Source organism: Egretta garzetta, unplaced genomic scaffold (assembly GCF_000687185.1).
Source record: "Egretta garzetta isolate BGI_Z169 unplaced genomic scaffold, ASM68718v1 scaffold385, whole genome shotgun sequence".
Classification (NCBI taxonomy): domain Eukaryota; kingdom Metazoa; phylum Chordata; class Aves; order Pelecaniformes; family Ardeidae; genus Egretta; species Egretta garzetta.
In genome coordinates, this window is record NW_009259793.1 from 143,783 (window position 1) to 162,717 (window position 18,935).

General features: G+C 49.3%; 1 protein-coding gene across 3 annotated transcripts in view; it reads right to left on the minus strand.

The window, feature by feature from the left end:
* KANSL1 (KAT8 regulatory NSL complex subunit 1) overlaps nt 1-18,935 on the minus strand; it is a 99,224-nt gene that overhangs the window by 22,744 nt on the left and 57,545 nt on the right. For all 3 annotated transcript variants that reach the window (XM_035895131.1, XM_035895132.1, XM_009639650.2), the window contains exon 3: nt 4,645-4,786. In XM_035895131.1, coding sequence (XP_035751024.1) covers nt 4,645-4,786 — 142 coding nt within the window. The remainder of the gene's footprint in view (nt 1-4,644; nt 4,787-18,935) is intronic.

Genomic DNA, 18,935 nt, shown 5'->3' on the forward strand with positions numbered 1-18,935 from the left:
TAGGGCAGAGCAGGAAACGACGGCTGTGGTAGTACGGAGAGGAACTCACCACCACAGCCAAGCAAACAATTCTGAGCAGGTGCCAAAAATCTGTAGCCAAACGTGTCATGCTGAGCAGATTTTTTCAAAGAAGCGATATTCACAAAATTCAGTAAGGAAGGAAAAACACTGATAAACAAGCCATTGCTATAACCCGGCGGGACAGATCACTGTTTTATCAGGCTTGACATACGTTGTCCTGTTCATGTTTTACTTGAACTGAAGCCTACTCTAAAGGCAGGACTGCCTTCTCTCTAAACACCACAAAGTAAAGTAATACATCTAATATAAAGCATATAATATAATTATGCATATTCTAAGCTATATTATAACAAAGCAGGCTAAAATGTGCAAGGGATTAGAGAGCTGGTGGAACCTACAAGGCCATGAATGTAGTTGAGGCCAAAGACAAGCCAGAACAGGTTTGCTTTTGGTCAAACAAGGAACTATGGAAAGGGCTGCTCAGATTAAGAACGGGCAGATCAGTCATCTGAAAACAATTCTGGAGGTTGTGAGCTGTGTCACAAGAAAGTGAGCCTGGAAGGGAACCTGGACACGTTACCTGGAGAGAGGAGAGAACGACAAGGCTTCCCTCAAAGTCCACAAAGTCAAATCTTACGTGACTGATGCCATGGCACATGGCCATGAAGTTGCTCACAAGGCTGATCTCATGCCCTGACACAATCCCATACACAACAGGTCAGTGGCTTTCCAGAAAGACAGTGGTAGCCCACAGTGCATGGATACTTTATACAAAACAGTTCATAAACGAAGTACAACTGCACGCGGCCGCTGACCAGCAATAAGGGAGCAGCCAGCTTCTGCAGTAAACACGATGACAATTTTCTGGAGTTTTCTGACACCCCAGAAGGATCTTTAGTAGATGAGAGAGGCTGGAAGTCTAAACTAAATTAAATACTGCTGTGCTTTTCCTCTACTCTTGAAAGACCCCTCTCCAAAAGCAACTCACCCCATTTTGCCATTGCTTCTAGAAATGCCCTCAGGCATGCAAGGCCAAGTCATCTCCAGGTGTCAGGTGTGGGAGACAGTGGGCATGACAAAGGGAGAAACCGGGACTGAATGCAAAATTGGAACCAAGGAAACCTTTGATGCTCTGGAAAGCACTTGGGCTTCTCATTTGCTCAGCAAGAGAATGAGATGGGGAAACACGGGCATCAGAACAGAAACAGCCACCAAGGACTTCTGCCTTCAGCTTAAAGGAAAAGGACGAAGGGAGCTGCTCCCTGCCTCAGGAAGGAGCAGTGATGAAGTCTCTACACTGTGGGTATCTGTTTAGAAGTACGTCCCCCTTTACTGGTGACTTTGAAGCAGAGGCAATGTTTAGCGCAGCCTTCCCTGGGACAGCCACAGCTTTGGTTTCTGTGCCCTTGTTCAGGAGGCGCACTGCCCGAACCCACCGTGCCCACCCCTTGTCCTCTCCCAGCTCTCGGCCCGTGAGACAGCCTCGATGGACCTACAGACCTGCAGGCTGGACAGCATCTTCCTACCAAGGGCTCATGCTCTCTGCTTTGCTTTTAAGAGTTTTAAATCTCTGTTATTTATACATTTCTGAATAATAAAAGATGAATTAGAAGGGTAACATCAAATTTCCAACTCTCAGGGAAGGGAAAGGAGCAGCGTGTGAGAATTATTCCAAGATCACGCAATACTTGCTTTTCATCAGCATTCTCCAAAACAAAGAAAAGAGGAAGCCTCAGTATTTATGGGCAAGTTTGCTGCTTCTTTACTCCCATTTTTATCACGAATTATGGTATTAATGAGAGGTCAGTTGTAGGGGTTTCAGATAGAGACAGATCTCGTATCTCACAGTCCCGTTAACAGTCAGCAGCTGCTGCCAAGGGACCAACGGGTGAGGGGCAGGACCGACACACATTAGGACACATCAGAAAGAGACTGAGTGTCCTCAGCAGCCCGGCACAGGGACAGCAGCATCTCCTGTTGTGCCCTAAGGCCAACATACCGCTGCGGACACAGGAAGCTCATGCGAGAGCTGCAAATTCCTCCAGCCAGAGGCTCCTCCTAACTCCCACCCCACCCTTTCCATCACGTTTCCCTTGACTCAGCAGCTCCAACCAGAGCACAGCCCTCCCCATGGACAGGCTGGGCACAGATCAGACCAAAGGCTCAGAAGGAACGCAGGGAACCCGCCTCAGAGGGTCTGGAGACGCGTGGAGCCCGGGTCTGCAGAGATGACGTGCAAACAGCCCCCTCTTCAAGCAGTTCCGGTCACTGTATTTCAACTGCTGTGCAAAATTCCTGCAGGAGCCCTTCATCTTAATTTACCTCTTATTCCACCTAAGAGTGAAACTTGTAAGAGAGAGAAAATGCCGTTTGTTCCTTTCCAAACACGAGCATCTGCCACCCGCACACGCAGGGAGGTGCCAAGATCTGCATGGGGGCACCAGCACTGTGCCACACCCCAGCTCCAAAAGGGCCCAGCAAAGCACATTTGTGAAAAGAAACAAAACCACCTTATTATCTTCACGGACGTCCATCCCCTTAAATCAACTGTACTCGCTCCGCAGAACCAGCACAAGATCGAAGGCACCACAGCCCTGCCGTCTTTAAGCGCCAGAGAACAGAGCCCCTCACAGCTAACCCTGGACACAGGCTCACTGATGTGTCCTTCTCCTCCACATCCCACGAGCTCTGACCGAGCCAATCCCAACGTGCTGGAAACACGATCACTGCCGAGACACCCAGGCAGCAGACAGCCTGGTCCTTCTCTTGCTTTGATTTGACAAAGCAATGCCTCTTTCTTGAAAGGTACCCTGGATGTAAACCTTAACATATAAACCTAATTAACCCAAAAGAAGAATAACATAGAATAGCAACTTCTAATTCCTGCAGCAGCTATACTTTAACCTCCTTGTGGCTAAATAAGCTAGAGTTAAGGTATGCTGATAGAAAAACAAGGTGTCTCCAAATTCTGTAATTGCCGTCCTCGTATAATTTGAAGCTGAATCCATTCCAACAAGACTCGTGTCACTGAAACACGCACTCCTTTCTCTAGTCCCCTACACTTGTCCCAAGGTGCCTTTATGAACCTTACTCGAGTTTTTCAGTGATGAAAACAGAACGCGTTTTACAAGGCATCCTTGAGCTCCGTGACACCAAACCAGTGACGGCTGGGTGCAAGCAGGGATCTCCACGAAGTCCTGCCAGAAAGACGTGGTATTTGCCTTCTCGTTCAGGCAGAACAGCCACTACCAAATCAACACCTGCACTCCTCTGCCACTCCACATGGCATGCTTTATCTTAAACGCATGTATCGGGTTATTGCAGTTGAGGAGTTTTGTTAAAACCAATCAGAAAAGATGACATCCTGTTTTCCGAAACCTCAGATATGCTTTCCAACCTTGGCGCAATACCACGATGCTCTCCTTTCAGACCTGAAGACTGCAACCTTAGATAAAAACCTGTGGGATGCTCGTAGCCATTATCAGGCTACTTCATGAGTCTGTCAAGCTGCCATCATCTGCTGAAGTTTTCTCATTTCTTCCATCACTTACCTTTTAGCGTATAAATGCTTAGCTTTTTTGTATTCTACTCTTAGAAGCCATCTTGCATGATCAGCTTTCTTAATACAGAAGGAAGACAATTCTTTCTGAGACTGGTTCCTTAATTTGACATACAGGCCATCTCCAAGAAACCTTCTGCTCTCATCTTGGTAATGTATGCCGTTCAGCAAGCCGTGCTGTGCCACCTAGCCATTTGCACCCCTCCGTCAGTCAACGCGCCTGTTCTTCCACAGAGCTGCGTGGAAGTCCAGCCTCCCGTGCCTTCTGCCCGCCGGGAAGCCTCGCTCCCCGCCACCCCCAGAGCACCACACATCTTGGGAAAAGCGTTTGCTGGACTCTGAATTCCTGGGGATCTGAAAGTTGATGCAATACCATGAGCCTTCTTGCCACAAAGGCCTGACATTCAGATGTGCATGCCTGAACAAGTCTGGGGAACAACTCCTCCCCTCATCCCTTCTCTGCTCTGCGCCATTCTCCTGCCATCTGAGAGCAAGTCTGAAAAAAGTAATTCCTTCCTCAGAGAAAGGTCAGCACCTAGAAACAGTCTTTTTTGTGATACAGACTCAATTTTAAGCCTGTGCTGTGTGACAGCATCTGAAGCCAACTTCCTCTGCAATCCCCCCCTTCCCCAGCAAGTCTCTTGTTAAGTCGTTCCTTATCCCCATCTTCAACTACTCCCAAAAAGAAAGATTGGGAAGGCTTTGTTTTGTGTGGGTTTTTTTAAGGAAAAAAAAATCAAATAAAAAAAGAGGAAGGCTTGCACAACAGGGAACAGCAACACGCATGCAACAGCAACAGTTTTGTTCAGTACCCAAAGACGAACTTTAAAGTAAGGTATCGCTCTCTTCATGTTACCGTACTGAACCAGGGAGAAGAATTACACTCAGCCCACGCCAAACAGCATTACAACTGGTGACAACCGTGCAAGATGCTTTTTGAGAGATGCAGTGGGAAAAAAGGCATCAGCCTTTGCATACACACTCTCCACTGCCTGAGAAAAGAGAGCCATCAGGAGGCAGGCAAAGCAAAATCACACATATCCAAACGCGCTCCCAGTCCTCACCTTGTTGGCTCTAATCTGCTTGTAAATGTCCGTTTGCTGCCGGATTCGGTATTCCAGGTCCGAGACGTGGGCTTGAAGCCAATTCCAGCGACTGACAATGGCTGCACGGTCTGCTGCCCATCTCCACTCTGCCCTTCGCCTCCTGGAAAAACAGAGAGGGGAAGGGGGCATTATTTTGGATGTGATTTTAATTATACAGTCCACAAAACCCCCTAGCAGAACTGACATACAGATCAAAGCTACATACTGAATGGCATGACTGATACCATCTAGCCACTGCTAATAATTGCCAGCTGAACTACAGACGTGCTAGAAAAGCCATGCTTCCACAGAGCAGTATTAAAACAACTTTTGGTACCCAGCGATTGAAGTCCTGCCTATGCAAGCGTTAAAATTTTGGTCCACACTTAGCTGAACCAGCAGCTCCAGTCCTACTTGGCCATGTCTGCCAGACCCACTTTTCCAAGTCCTGGAGAAAACAGAACGCATCTGCCCTCCCTTCCTTGACATAGTCTCTTTAAAAAAAGACCTCTACCATCAGTCACAGAATACACCTGAACACCAGCGCGTACCACATGGCCACAATTAAAACTCGGAGGCAAGTTTCACAACCCACCATTATTTGGTTTGAAGAGCGACCACTGCTTGGAGACGAGCAACAGAACCAACAGCGTCTTGCACAAGCTGCTCCCCTGCAATGGGGGGTTGCAAAGGAAAGCGGGCAGCAGTAAACTTGATTCCTGCATCTGATGGCTTGTCTGAGCAAACAAAGAAGCCAAGAAAAAGCATCAGAAAACTACCAAGTGAACAAGTCCTCTTGAGCTCCGGAGCTCAGAGGCGCAGCGTGAGAGAAGGCGAGCGCATGTGGGCGCATGGGGGGGAACCCACACATTCTGCAACTCTTGGCTGATTCCCTGCCTTCTTTACCTCTGCTGCAAACACAAGTACAGTTCTGCAGGAGCATGAGTATGCTCTCACTGGTGCTTAGATGGCACCACTGCGTTTTACAGTCAACCGTTACAAACACACCCTTGCTCTCTGCTACCACACCTCAGGGCAGACAGGAACGCAAAGAGGGTAAGGTAGCAATCAACCACGGCTCCACTCTCCCACGTTAAAAGCCATACTATTAGGAAAATATACCCAAAGCACCCCGATTCTGCTGGGTAAATATTAAGGCTGCCCAGAAAGGAAAAAAACCCACAACGTGGTGCAGAAACAAGGCATCAGCAGAAAGTGCACGCACAAATCCAGTGCCACTGCACAAAGCCACATCTGGATGTTTGGCAATTAAGAAATTAATCATGAAACAATCTCCCGCTCCTTCTGCAGCATTTTTTAACCCAGCAAGAGCACACAGGGCAGGGGAGCCACAACAATGTCCAGGTTTTTCTTCCAAAATCTAACCAAGAAGTCTTCTGCCGAGATTAACCCATTTAAAAGCCGAAGGCAGCCGTTACAGCAAAAGCAGCACATGGCAAATGAGGTTTGCTACTGAAGCACCCCCGGCTACAGAGATGGTAAGCAACAGCAGTAATAAAGTTCTTAGAAAAATCCACACCTCCTGTGCATCTGCCCTTGTCCAGGCATACTGCTACCAAATGCACATGCCTTAAAAAAAAAAAAAAAAAAAGCACCACAGTTATTGGAAATTTCAATCAACTAACAGAAATACCTTGAAAAGGAGGACTCGGTTCCTCCAAACTGAAGCGAAACCCACCGATTTAGAACAAGACATGTTCTCCATATTCTTGCTGGACCTCCCAGCTGCGTGGGCGACGTTGCTTCAGTGCCAATTCGGATGAGGCCAGATTTCCACCAGAACGGGCGATTGTATCCACTGCCTACAGTCCTCCCAGCCCTCTCCCAGGACCATTTTCAAAGCGCTTTTAGGAGCTTAAGTCCTTCTCTCTGGAGTATTTCCCTGTGCCTGCTCTATTTTGATCAACGCTGACCTTACGTTTGGTGGAAATTTTAACATTTATTGCAGATGGATGCCACCGCAATGCCAGATCTTAATCCTCCATCAGTTACACCACGGACGCAGTCAGCAGAGTCTGGGACAGAAGGCAGCCAAGGCAGCTGAGCACCAGGGCTGGGCAAAGGTCTGACATACCCTACCAGCAGGGCAGGGTGACCACAGGGTTCACCTGGTTTACAAGGGGCTGAGCAGTCGCCAACACCACCCCAGCGTCACCCACAGCTCTAATCCAGACCTTCGGCCCAGTCATGCTTTACTCTGTTCCAAGGAGGAGAATGCCTTGCAAGCTTTACGGTCCCTCCTCCCCCCCAAGGAATCTCCAGTCTGAGCCTAAATGGCACCAAATCCCCTCCACGACACCGGAGGGTAGAGCGCGATGTTCGGGAAGCAGATCTCCCCTACCTCGCAGAGACGTCTCTCTAAGCATCGCTCGGAAAGCGGTGCTGTTCTGACTCAGTCACCCACAGGACTGACAGCATTCTCACGTCATGGTCTTCCCCAAGACTCTCCAGAACACGTTACTTCTCTACCGGCCAAGTTTCAGTGAAATTCTGCCATACTCTCATTGCAGAAGCGAAGAACAATTCTACTGGAGAAGAGTTAATCTTATTTTATAGCTTAAAACCAGGAAAGACCTCTGCCATGGCTGTGTCTGCTTGTATGGCACCTCTAGCATCTGTGGATGCAAAGCCTCTCCAGACCCCTAGAATGCTTAGGGCTCTAAGCCAGATCTCAGCAGGCTTCAGTTTGCTCTCTGGGGATCCACGTACCATTAGGAATTGTCTATAGAAATCTCAAAAGCTGCTGAGACACCTCCAGCGTGCCAGCTCCCTTGCTTGCCTCTGCAACACCTATGCCTGCTGGAGCAATACCGGCCTGCTCTGTTAAATACATCTCATTCGTTTGCTCAGATTACACAGAAACTGAGATTAAGTACATGAAACACCTTACGCCCATCTAGATTCCCGAGTGACATGGCAGCGTAAGCAACAGCAGACCTGCTCTTCACCTTAAAATTAGGACACATCCTACCCCAGAAAAACTCACTGGATTTAAACCAAAAATAAACCAAGAAAGCGAAACACGGTAACGTACACTTCATTCTCTGAAACCCTGCGGCATAGGTGGAAGGGAAGATACATAATGATGGCTCAGCCACACTTTCCAAAACAGTACCGAGCAGAGCGTGGTCCGCTATATTTAGAATTAAGCCTTTTTCAGAGCCTGTGCAATTACACCCTTTGCTGCGATGTCAGCAATACGTATGTGTTCTCCTCGTGTAGATCAGCTTTTGGATAACAAGCTATATAGCTTCTTTAGCTTTAATCTCTATACAAATATTTTGAAAGAAGTATTATTTTCTCAACTAGTGCTAGAAAGTGGCGACCACACACAAAATAGAGCATCTGAAGTCGGCAGCCAGCACCAGCAGTCACCTGAAACCTCAGCCAGGCACCCTGCTCGGGGGTGGGGGAGAAACCCACTTCCTTCCTTTCTAAACACTGGGGACTTTAACATGACAATTAATAAAAGTGTTTATTGCACTTGCCCAAAACGGGTTCTGGATTCAGCCGAGGACGACGACTGAAGAGATGGCCCGATGGCTGCAGGGAGCGGTGTCGCTGCAAGCAGGCTGCACGGCTCATCTCGAGAGCAGCCGGGTGCTCCGAGAGGCAAGGCTGGCGTGGGGAGTAACGTGAGCAGCAGCAACGCGGTGAAATCCCGCGTCCTCCAAGGGAAGCTGTTTCATCACGCTGCTGCACGGGTGTGCTCCGTGCGACTGCAAGCGCTGGCACAAGACAGCTACAGAGGATGGCGCGGGACAGCCCCTCCAGCTGGGGCACAGGAGGGTTAAGCCCATGAAACAGCACAGCAAATGAATTATTTAGGAGCCTGATCCTTTCAAAAAGCAATTTCCCTGGCAGCCACATTCCCCTCTGCAGGCACCGGTGTGCACAGAAGCAGCCTCAGCAGACGATGCGACGGGAGCGACAGCCGCCCCTCGCCTGCGCGCCCCACTCAGCTTGACCGACAAGGACAGCGTCCTGCAAACTTAAGCAGATGGTGCTTATTGCAAATAGCGCGCGCGTGCAGAATTCGCAGCCGTCGGTCTCCTGACACAGAGGGAACCTGCACATGCCCAGAATGTGCTCACGGGGGCCAGGAGGCTGGGACGGAGGAGGAAGCAGAACAAGAGGGTGCCAAACCAAGCTCAGCCTGCGGCGTTATGAACACCGTGGGAGGCTGCAGGGCTCCACAGGAAGGGGGTGAGGGACGAGCAGGATCCCTCTCCCCATCCATGGCAGAAGACCTCAAATCCTGCCCTTTGTGGCTGTAGCCTCAAACGGGTGCCAGCAGCTCCTGCCCTACGGTGCCGGCTCCCAGACACGCTGTGCCGTGCCCGCCTCTCCAGCAGAAACGCGCAGCCTTTAGGAAACTACAGGAAGGAACTTTATCAACACAACAAATTCTCAGGGGTAAACACTTCCTAAAAACCAGCAGTTCGTTTAGTAAGACTGCAGAAGGGCAGGGGGTGGAAAAGTGACTCCCGTGTTACCTCAGCCCAAGTCCTTGGGACTGGCTCCAGTCCTTCCCTAAGTAAAAAACAGGCAACTGTGGGCTAAGATCAGCTGTCCTAAAGCCAACCCCAGAAAACAAAACCCAGCAGCCCGGTGCTCCTGCCAGGCAGCAGCGTCCCTGCTTCAGCAGCGCAGGAGCCAACGGGACAGAAAGGTGACTCTGCCCTGGCCCAGCGAGCCGCCGAGGGGCAGGGCAGCCAGCCCCGCGCACCACGCAGCTTCGCTTCCGCTGTTTCGGAAAGGGGCGCAGGTTCACATTTTATATGGCTTATTTAAAAAAAAAAAAATAAATACAGCCCTGCCAACGAACATGGCAACACCTCGGCCGAGGCGTTTCCATTGGTACAACCCGTGCCAGACCCAGTTCAGTTGTCTCGGCAGCCGTGGTGCTGTAAAAGCTGCACGAGCTCCGTATTGGTAAGCCTTCCCTAACACGACCTCCACCTACGATAGAGGCTTAGACCAAGCCTATGTATAAAAATCAAGTCAAAGCTGTCCACAAAGCACTTCTGGGTGAAGATGCACAGAGATCTTTCCACTTCCAAGGAATGGTACACCCGTGTCCTCCTCCCACGAGCAGACTTTACGTTCCACCTTAGAGGAAATTCAGGCCCATTGGGGTTCCCTGCTGCCAGCTGGTTTTGTACCAGGAAGCTGGATGGGACACATACATTAATTTTGCCTGTTCTGGACCTCAGAGAAGCTGTGCTGCCTCCCTCCACCGCGCGAGCAGTGGTGAGAAGCCCTTGCCGGCCATCAGCCCATCTTGCTTTCTGCTGAGCCCGTGCAGCTGAATGCCAACGGGGCAGACAGAGACAGCAGCGACAAGCTGGGGGAATTAGAGATTAGCAGAATCATTTTTCAACAGGAGACTGCCCTACTGCAGACCCAGCTGCAAAATGAACAGAGCAGATCCACCAGCTGCTGCTAAACCGTCCTGACAATGCCAGGGAGCAGTACAGAAAAATTAAGTTAGATTTCAGATCGGAAAGTTACAGGCTGGAGGGGAACAACGTATCAGAACCGCCTCTCGGAGTCAGCAGTAATGGACGAGAAGCAGCTGCCGGGGTCTGGAGCGAGATCGTTTCTGCCACCCAGAGCACTTCCACAAACCCAAATCATCTTGAGGTAAGTGAGGAATAACAGGTCGCGCTGGAAGAACAAGAGCCAATGCCAGGAATAGAGAGAAATGCGACTCACAGAAACACTGAAAAACTTTTCACGCAGCCAAGCAGCCTGCGCGGTGAAATGGCAACGGCAGAGATCCGCTGTGACCCAGAAAGTGCTTTTGGCAATGAAGCAGGAGCCCACGGCGAGCTGCACAGCACGGGCAGCTCTGCTGCACCACAGCCACCCTGCCCGTGTGCCAGGCAGAGGAGTGGGAGCCGGCACACCCCAGGGCACGCGGCGGACCTGGAAGCCCTCGGCTGGGACACCGCCGGCCTCTCCCTTCCAGCGCAGATGCAGATTACAGCTGCAACAGGAGGCAGTAAGATGCAGCTTTCCAGGCACCTTCCCTGTGGTTCCCCTCCTCCACTACCTACTGGCGTATACCCGGGGGCTTTTCCGTCCCCTGAAATGTGGTCACCTACCAACACAGAGGCCACTCTGTATTTACTCTCCCCCCTTCCTGGGCAGCTTTTGATGGAAGAAATTGCCAAAGATCAGCAGGTCTGGCTCAAAGCCCCAGGCTTTGAAACCTTCTCCCAAAAGACACACGATCCCAGCCTCTCACCTGCGAGGCCAGCTGGAAAGCCGTGAGCTGGTTTCACACAGGAGGCTCACCGTGGCACTCGGACAGACCCGAGGAGGTACAGTATAGGACATTTCTTCAATAAGACAAGTAAGTATCTCCACTAAATGAGGCTTCAGTACTGGGAATCAGGAGATACTTGCCAGACGACCCACTACTGGGGATCCACTCTGACAATTCTGAATATGTCTTGCTGTGGGGAGAAGGATTCAGTCTCCAACACCTGTCCGAGCCACAGCCGGGTCAATGTTCCACTATCTGAGGGAGAAGGGAGGGAGTGGAGATTGGGAAACAAAGTCCTATGGAGCTTCCTCTGAAAGACCGTCTGCACGGAGCTGGCTCTTCACGGAGGTCTCCATCCTGATCCACCCTCGTGCTACATGGCCAAGTTCTCCTTTTCTTGGGTTGTCTGATCCCACCCCTGCTGTTGACTTGCTAGAGTCCCACCCCAGCACACCACATCTTTTCCCACCAAAGGCATGGTCCACAGTGAAAACCTAGGATTGTTCCAGAGCCACTGTCCATGTTCATCCCTTGTGGGTCTACCAGGCTTCGGATATGTCAGCATGGTTGTCAAAACAGCAGGCTGGGTGCTACTGGTTTGCCATGAACTGCTCCTAACATCCCAGCTGGTTGGCTCTGGACTGAGAACAAGGCCTGCTTTTGGCCTCCTATGGCCCTTCACACACTTGTCCTCTCCCCGAGGAGCCAAGAAGAAATACACGTGCAAGATGTCATCATCAGCTACACACATCTCTCAGACCGCACCAGCCAACTTGCAACTGCAGGCAGCCACAGTCCCATCACTAATGTTGATTCTGCTCCAAAATCTCTGCACAAGCTGCCTTCCTCTTCTCAGCTCTCTACTCAACTCTGCATCCCACCACTGCACAATGCTCAGAGGTGCACTCTGTGCCTTCCCGAGAGCTGCGCAAGTACCAGCACCCCATGCAATTTGCTGTTCATAACTGAAGAGGGATCTTGCTGCCAGCTAGAGCAAATGAAAACGGGGCACCCCAGAGCTAAGTCCCCATTTCCACCTGGGGTCTTCAGCAAGGACAAAACCTGCCAACAGACCACAAAAGCGGTTTCAAATATGACAGTTTATGACATTAAGATGTCAACTCTATTAAAGGGCAAATCATCCATATAAATTCTGCATGCTTTCCTTACATTACCTACCACAAGGCAGCAGCCCCAGGGCAAGTTTAGTAGTGCGAATGCAATGCAATGCTTCATGCCCTTACTGGTGCAATGCCTGCTCCTGAACAACCGTGAGATGCCAAGAGAAATCTCATGGTTAAATCAACTCCTGATGATTCACCGGAAACTGAAAAATATTAGCATTAAAATCGGGTTAAAGAACGTTTCCCATCCCCTTTCTCTGCTCATCTTTTGAGAGGCTCAACTGCCAGTACTAAAAATAAAGTAAAATACTGCCACCCTTGCTGTTAAGAGCTCATGCTAAGGGCAGCATTACCAACACTTACGCACTCTGGAAACCCAGGACATGCCCAAGTAAAAAAGCCATGTGCTCTGCTCACGTACACAATTCTGACAACAAAAATCTAAGCATCCCCCGAGCACTAACAAATGCAACTTTTTCAAATTGCTTTAATGATTTTGAATTGCGTCTCACTAAGGAAGAGATTTGCACCCAATTCAGCTGCTATTTCTCTGTTTGCTCCTGACCCCAGGTGTTCTTCAAGTTCATTCCTCAGTCTACACTTTTTTTTTTAGACCAGTGCAAAACCTGATCTATGGGTGAAGCGAGAGTTGAACTCTGCCAAATACACTCGCATGACAGCTCCGAGGGAGGAAGAGAAAACCCCCCAAGAGCTCAAGAACAATCTCATTAGCTGATCATAACATTACTGCCGGCGAAGAAGCCAAAGTGAACAGTTTGTTCAGCTGAACACCCGCCCCCACCCTGTGGACAGAAACATCAGCTTCTGAAGGGCTCTTCTATTCGCAGCACGTGCTTGGCACCGATCTAAATCTAGTTCAAACCTCAACTTGGTTCATTCATTCCCGTATTCAGAAAAACCCAAGACCTCTAGAGGCTGGGAGTGAAGGGTTATTTCCACTGTTCCTCATGAAAAAACCCCACTGCTCAGGGGAGATTCGTGAGCACAAATCCTAAGGCATTTTGCTGCCAAGTTGGGCTGAGCAAGGATGCCGGGCTTCTGCCCAAGAGAGGGGCAGCACTGGCCAGCCGCCAGCAACCCGGGGGCCAAGCGCCGTTTGCATTCAAATAAAGCAGATCACAACTGCCCTCCTTTTGATGATGAGGAACCATCCAACCCGCTCCACCAGCCACAGCATGCAATGCTTTGTCTGCAGAGTAACCATCACTCGGATCAGGATATGAAAGGTTTGTTTTGGCATCTCTAGTTAATTTCTATTAAAAAAAGAAAAAGGAAAAAAAAAAAAAAAAAAAACTGGCCCAGGCCAGCCCTTAGGAGATGACTGAACTCCTGCACAGAAATTACGGCAGGATGAGGCTCCACAGCCTCGGGCAACTGCGCCCAGCAGAATCCAAACTTCTACAGCGCCAGTTGCAGAACAGTGCCTAGCCCAGGGCCCAACGCCGTCAGGGAGCCGCGGGTCCAAGCAGCCCCTCCACCCGAGGCGACGCTCCATCCTGGCGCTGATTTATGGCATCCTCCCCTCTCACTGCTGCACCAAAGCCTTTGCCCCAAGGCCACTGTCTCACGGCAGTTTGTCGCCCCAGATCCCTTCCTAGAGGACAGGTAAGTGCAGCCCAAGGATCCAAGGAAACCCTTGGACGGGTACAAAACGCAATCCACAGACTTACAGATGGGGAAACATAAGAGGGAAATTAAAAATACCAAAGTGGAACTACTGCCAAGGCAGGGGACTGGGGGGCACCCACCCCCCCCCAACCTGCTACCCAAAGCTACCAAAACACCTTCACAGTCCTCCCTGCCTACTACTACTACTGCTACTGAGATTCAGGACAATTTTAACTACTTTAGAAGCTGCGTAACAAAAGTATTCTTGAATCCACTCTTTGAGAAAGAGGTCTTCCCTTGAAATAAAATACCAGGGGATTATTTATGTTGCTGAACAACATCATCACCATCTACGTGCCTCAGTATCAGGCTTATCTTAACAAGATTTATACTTCTGAAGTGCAAATGGTTTCAGAAAGTGTCCTCAGAAGAGAAAGTAAAAACCAAGCCACCCTACTGAACCGCCCTTCTTTCCTTAAAGGTAATAAATGCTTTGAAGACGAGTATCTGCCGTGTAAGAGGAATCCCAGAAAGCAGGCAGGGAACAAGCCAGCAAATGCTACGGAGATACACACAGAGCAAACAAACTGTACTCCATTTCTCATCGGGAAACCGAGAATCATCATTTTATTTACCTCCTGTTTTTAGCTCAGAGCAACACTGGTGGCTGGTGACACACCACCCCCATCACCTGCAGAAACCCTGAACTTTAGTTCTTGCACAGCCCTGTGCCACGATCAGGGCCTGGCTGGGCTGCAGAAATGGAGTTAACAGTCAAAACCAGAGCAGTGCAAGCACATTACCGTCTGAAGATGAACCGCCACGCCACCCAAGGCACATCAGCTCGTGTGCTGATGATACAACACTTCATCCCAGTGTGTGACAGCTTGGGAGGCCACCACCTCCCCGGCTTGGATCCTGCAGTGGTGAGCCAGCAGCGTGGTGGTGCGCAGCAGCAGTGACTCACAAGGTGCTGGTGACGCTGAGTCACTCACCTTGTCTGTGCTGGCCCTTGCTCAGTCCCATCCACAATCCCAATGGAAACCCATGAACCTCAAGAGGAACACGCGGCAGCTTTCACCAAGGCCTGGAAATGGGAGAATGGTCTCTCAAGATTGAGTGGATCCCTCAATAGGTTTTGGTTTTAAGAACTGGAAGGATGTAATAAACAACTTTTGCTTGGATGGTGACCCTAAAATACTCATTAAGGCCATCAGCAAAAGGATCTGCGGGATTTCAGACACCAGCTCCCAAGCACGGTCTGCACGTGATGTCAATATGCTTTGTCCACACAACAGCAGCTCCGCTGCACTTCCCTCCGTTGTGCCCACCTCACCTAGGGCCAAGCCAACAGGAGCGAAGCCACGGCGGGGCTCAACTCTGTGCCCGTGTGTATCGGAACGAGTCCCAGGGAATGAATCCCAAGGGACAGAAATACGCTCCTGTCACCTGTGCCAACCTGACGGCATGACTTACGTACTCACAACGCGGTGACACAAAGACGACACCTTCCAAACATGGACAGGGGAGCCAGTCGCTAAGACAACAGGCAAGAGAGCGGTAAGCAGTAAGCGGTCATACATTCACCGCTTTCCCAGCAGAGCTTCTCATCTCCACTTGGTCTTGCCCAGCAGGAAAGCCCTTGCACAGCAGACCCTGCAGTGGTTTGGACCGTGCCGCAGCTGCCTGGGACAGGCATTTAGGCACCTTCCTAACATTTTTCAGGGTCTGCCTTCCTCTGCCTCAGCTGACCTGCAGCAAAGGCTGCAGTCGCTCCCTGCTCTTACTGGGCAAGGAAGCCAAGGCAGAGGCCACCAGCGGCTCAGTGCTCATCTTCAGTAGGAGTCTCCTTGTAAGCACCGCGTAGATGAAAAATGCGCACTCTCTACCTTGCCAAGCTCCACTCAGCCTCCTTCCATTAACGGGTGAATCCACAGGGATATGGGAGTGTGAGGGGGAATACATAGACTAGAAACCAGCACTTCAGCTCTGGAGAGCACTCCAAAGTTTTCTGGGTTTGGGTTTTTTGGTTTCATTATTGTTTTTCATAAGCTTTGAGGCAAAACATTGTGCTACCTTACTAGTGTTCCTCTTACTACCTCCACCTCATTAATTCCCAAAGACTACTGCGGAGATGATCTTCCCAAAGTGCCCAACTGCCCATGCCAACGTGCATCCAGCCCTCCGCTCCCAAAAAGCTCGCTTCACCCAGTTCCTGTGAAGCTCCTGCTCTCCTCTGCTGCCATATCGCTACCCCCCAGGCTTGCCCAACTTCTTCAGCTACCTCAACGCTGTTTAAAGGAAGAACAAAAAAAGTCCTCATTTTCCATGAAGCCCAGAAAGACCCCTAATCATAAGGGCCCTGTGATGCGGTGTAACCACTAACTACAAAGAGATTTCAACAAAATGACCATCAGACCCTTGTGATTTCACTTTCTGTTGAGTTCATGACCAAGGCATAAATTTGGCAGCACGTCCATCAGGCAGAAGCAAAATAGCACAGCCCAGCAGAAGGTTCTGCTCAGACTCAGAACTGGAGTTTAATTATTTTTTTTTTCCTTTCTTAGTTTCCTGAATGCTTTTAAGAGCTTTGCTGAAATTCTTCATGCTGGTTGCCAGGGCTAGGTTTGAACTTCTGCGATATTTCAAATCCAAGTGCCCCAGTCTTTATGCTATGACATTTATGCAATGCCCCAAGCATTTATTCTTCAGCTGACTGTCTGAAAAACAGCCATTCCAAGCATTAGCTGCTCTTCAGCTCTTGGCAGCAGCAATTGTTCTGCGACAATAGCCCAAAATTCTGATTTTATTCTTTCAGCTATGCCAATGCAAGTACTTGGGCCCATGTCTGAATCCTGTTTTGGCACCCATGAACTATGGAGCAAGGTGTGGGGAGAGAAGGGGAAGGTAGGGGAGCAAGCTGGGGACAGGAGGTACGAATCAGAAGAGCATGGACACGGGAAGTTGGCTGTTACGCCAGCAAAACCAACTCTCCAGATGCACAGCAGAGCAGCCAGCTGAAAAATACCACATTTATAAGAGAATTTATTGGACCACTTTTTCAATATAGTTCTCCACATGCTCACAAGCAACTATGCCGGCGCAGCAGCCAGCAGAACAGCTAACACTACCAATGCGTAGAATTTGCCTGATCATCATCGTACCAAAAAACGCAAGGCAGTTTTTCACTCCCTGCAGCTAAATCCAGGAACAAGAAAGTAAGCCTGTACCACGCACAAAAGGTGTTTATAACTGAACAATAAAGTTTGCTCCAACTACAAGGCACTTCCAGTTCATTGGGAATTTTCCCCTTAAAGCTCTGATTAACACACCATACTAAACAGTACGAACCAAGTACCAAGATGCCCACCTTTTCCCCCAAAATGCCTAAAATAGGATTGCTCAAGCTCACAACCAACTTCTCCCAAGAGCATATCTGCCTTTTTGGCAAGTAAGGCCCTTCATCAGTATTATAATTTTGCTTACAACAGCTTCCTAGCAGGCCTGGGTTGCACATGACAGTACAATCACTACCTTCTCCTAGACCATAGTTTTCATTGGAAGTTACACTTCTTCCATTAGAAAGCAGTAAGTACCAGAAGGACCAAGCCAATGGAAACTTTGCTCTTCATTTTTTTCTCTTCACATTAAAGATGGGATTTCATAAAGAGATTTACAGCCTTCCTTTGGCAAACTCACTAGCTAGGGACCAGTGACTCCTGTGCACTAAGAGGATGCAGTACATGATCACAGAGGCTGGTTTTACCATCTTCACTAATGCCTCACGAGCACAACCAGCAACAACTACAACAAGCCATTTTCTTGAATTTCTTTTAAAGTACGAGGTCCTAAAATGCTTGACAAATTGCACAAACTGCAACTCCATCCTAAAATTCTGCTTGTTGCCAAAGCACCAGAGAAGCACGTGCAGGTGTATGTGCTGGCAAAGACCACAAGTCAAGCATCCTCCAACACATCCCTGTAGAAAACCAGCATCATCTCTAGGAAACACTACAAAATAAGTGAACGCTGCTGGGACATCCTCAGTCAAAAAACATCTCATGGGCTGGGAGAACCAGGGCTTGCAGCAGCAGCCAACATTTTCCAAGAAGGCATACTTGAGCAAACAAGCCACTTCCCAGCTCCCAGTGTCCTTCAACCAGCAGCAAGATACCACCTCACCCTTGGCAGCACAGGACAATTTGACTTTTCGGATTGCTGTAAATAAGCTTCCCTGAAATTAATGCAGTTAAAACACCAAAGAAGAGAAGGAAGGTGGTGTTCAGCATCTTAAATTCTTCAAACGAGAATAAGTGCACAACAGAGAGGAGACAATTACAGCACAGAGTAAACCGTTTGAAAGGTTATTACACTTGTTCAACAGCAAAGCCCTTTGTGTGCGTGCAAATAGAGTGGTTTGGTGTCAAAGTGGGGGAACGCTCCCTACAGTGGCTGTTAGTGGCACAATCCCTGGAGAAACAAGAACAGAGACTATGCAAAGCAGGACCTATTGTTAAAAGGGAAAATTTATTTCACATTCCTGAGCAGCAGTGTCCCTGGAGCATAACAATTGGTGAGGCCCTTCTGCTGAGTACTGCACATTTTTATGCTCCACAGTAAATCAATATTCCATAATACAGAAACTATGTTAAATTATTGCCAGTGCAAGGACAGCAGCTCAGAGCTCCAGTTGGTCAACAGCATTAATACAACTCCATGTCAGAACAGGACTTACTTGGGACAGGCTTTTCACTGTTCAGAAGGGTTTACTGAAGGCAGAATTTATGGAATTATTCTCCAGGACGTTAAAACCTCCCAGCTCACGCCATGAAGAGAACAGCACCAGCAAAAGCAGTCTCCTGATGGTGCTGCCCTCAAGTTGATGTAAAAAAGTGCAACCGCAGTCACCTCAGTGCTGCAAAGCTTTCCACTCAGACGGCACCAGCGAAACAGTCTCACGACGAGATATCCAAGAAGAACTGCAGTTAATCTTGAAGTGGCAAACTCCTTGGATCCCCGTGCCCTAGCTCTCCTCCAAGAGGAGAAGACGACTACTTCTTCAGTATCTACCAGACTTCCCAGCAATGGAGCCGGTAAGGACTCACTACAGACTAACATGGGATGCAGACATCTGCCCAAACTGTTTTCAGCTAAGCAACTTCTCATCCCCACCGATCCAAGCAGGATTGCAGTGAGCACTCCAACCAATAAAACATGCTTTC